The sequence below is a fragment of the Zonotrichia albicollis genome, chromosome 9 (genome assembly GCF_047830755.1).
Source record: "Zonotrichia albicollis isolate bZonAlb1 chromosome 9, bZonAlb1.hap1, whole genome shotgun sequence".
NCBI classification, from domain to species: Eukaryota; Metazoa; Chordata; class Aves; order Passeriformes; family Passerellidae; genus Zonotrichia; species Zonotrichia albicollis.
Window position 1 is genome coordinate 7,986,976 of NC_133827.1, and position 2,289 is coordinate 7,989,264.

At 53.9% G+C, this 2,289-nt stretch overlaps 1 protein-coding gene across 1 annotated transcript; it reads right to left on the reverse strand.

Moving 5' to 3' along the window:
* Positions 1-959: 959 nt before the first annotated feature.
* On the reverse strand, positions 960-1,892 carry LOC141730101 (olfactory receptor 14A16-like). The gene has a single exon (XM_074546738.1). It carries the CDS (start codon positions 1,890-1,892, stop codon positions 960-962), a length of 933 nt encoding a protein of 310 aa, XP_074402839.1.
* Positions 1,893-2,289: the final 397 nt, after the last annotated feature.

Sequence of the window (2,289 nt, forward strand, 5' to 3'; positions counted from 1 at the left end):
AGGGGACTTGTGGATCTACAGAGACCATGGTGACAGTGTGGGACCTCATGTACGCATGGGGCCATTGTGACACTCTGGGGCCTCATGGAACCAAGGGGCCTCTGTGAAACTGCAGCACCAACAAGAACATGTGAAGCCCCATGGAACCAAGGAGTCCATTGTCACATTTTGGGGTCCCACACAACCAAGGAGACCATTGTTGCTCTGCATGGTCTCGTGGACCCAAGGAGAACAGTGTGACAGTGCAGGGCCTTGTGTAACCAAGAGGCCATTGTGACACTGAGGGGCCCCCTGGAACCTAGGACATCTTTGCAGATGACACCAAGCTGGATGTGAGTGTTGATCTGTGGGAGCATAGAAAGGCTTTGCAGAGAGACCTGGACAGGCTGGATTGAGGGGCTGAATCCAGCAATTTCATGTTTAAAAAATCCAAGTACCAGGCTCTGCAATTTGGCCCCAGTGCTACAGGCTGGGGATGGAGTGGCTGAACAGCAGCCAGGCAGAAAGGGACCTGCAGGGACTGATGGACAGCAGGCTGGACATGAGCCAGCAGTGTGCCCAGGTGGCCAAGAAGGCCGATGGCTCCTGGCCTGGATCAGGAATGGTGTGGCCAGCAGAAGCAGCGCTGATGTGCCAGCACTGATCTGCCCCCAGCTCTGCACACAGACATTGCTGCTGCAGCTCCAGAGAAGGCAACAAAAGGGCATCTCTGCAGAAAACTTTGCTGGGACATCCTTTACTTCCTTTAAATACACCAAGAGTGCAGTCCCCCATTGATACAGTCTGTGGCCACAGGGAAGGTAGAGAGAAACAAAATGAGAAATGGCACAAGCAATGATGCTTCTTTGTGGACAGAATGAAAAAACTAAAACAAAGGAAAGAAATCTCCAAAATGAAACCAACAAGAAGTATCAAAAACTAGTTTTATTACAAGTGATTTGCAGAAATTGTGCAGCAGTTTAATGTTCCTGAAAGCATCCAGTGATCAGTCTCCTCACTGCAGCCTTGAGTTCCTGGTTCCTCAGGCTGTAGATGAGTGGGTTCAGGGCTGGAGGCACCACTGAGTACAGCAATGAGAGTGCCAGATCCAGGGATGGGGAGGTCATGGAGGGGGGCTTCAGGTAGGCAAAAAACCCAGTGCTGAGAAACAGGGAGACCACAGCCACGTGAGGGAGGCAGGTGGAAAAGGCTTTGTGCCGTCCCTGCTCAGAGGGGATCCTCAGCACGGCCCTGAAGATCTGCACATAGGAGAAAACAATGAACACAAAACAACTAAATAGCAAGCACGCACTAACTGCCATTAGCCCCAGTTCCCTGAGTGAGGAATTTGAGCAGGAGAGCTTGAGGATCTGGGGGATTTCACAGAAGAACTGGCCTAGGGCATTGCCATGGCACAGGGGCAAGGAAAATGTATTGGCTGTGTGCAGCAGCGAATAGAGAAAGCCACTGGCCCAGGCAGCTGCTGCCATGTGGGCACAAGCTCTGCTGCCCAGGAGGGTCCCATAGTGCAGGGGTTTGCAGATGGACACGTAGCGGTCGTAGCACATGATGGTCAGGAGATAAAACTCTGCTGAGATGAAGAACATAAAGAAAAAGAGCTGTGCAGCACATCCTTTGTAGGAGATGTTCCTGGTGTCCCAGAGGGAATTGTGCATGGCTTTGGGGACAGTGGTGCAGATGGAGCCCAGGTCGCTGAGGGCCAGGTTGAGCAGGAAGAAGAACATGGGCGTGTGCAGGTGGTGGCCGCAGGCTACGGTGCTGATGATGAGGCCGTTGCCCAGGAGGGCAGCCAGGGAGATGCCCAGCAAGAGGCAGAAGTGCAGGAGCTGCAGCTGCCGTGTGTCTGCCAATGCCAGCAGGAGGAAGTGCCCGATGGAGCTGCTGTTGGACATTTGAGCTGTCTTGGCATGGGGACCTGTAAGAAAAGTAATCATGGAATACTTGGGTTTGGAGAGGACTTTAAATATCCCAGCACAGCTTGGGGGCACTTTCTCCCCACTACCTGCCCAGGGCTCTGCTGCCTGGAGCTGTCCCTGCCAGCAGCTGCTTCCCTGTGCCCAGGGTTGGGCCCTGCCAGTGCTGCAAGAGCCCAGCCCAGCCCTGGGGGCTCAGCTCTGCCCTGCAGACACTCCCAGCTCAGGCACTGACCAGGGGCTGCTCTGGCTCTGCAGGCTCTGATAGGAATGTCGGGACAACCCTGAGGAGGCTGGAAAAGCGACACTGATGCTGCCTCAAAGGGGCCCTGTGCTGATTTCTGTCACAGCCTGCTTTATTCAGATCTTAGACAAA

What these genes read in the sequence shown, in the direction of transcription:
- LOC141730101 (XM_074546738.1), bottom strand. Translation starts at nt 1,892, where the DNA reads ATGTCCAACAGCAGCTCCATCGGGCACTTCCTCCTGCTGGCATTGGCA.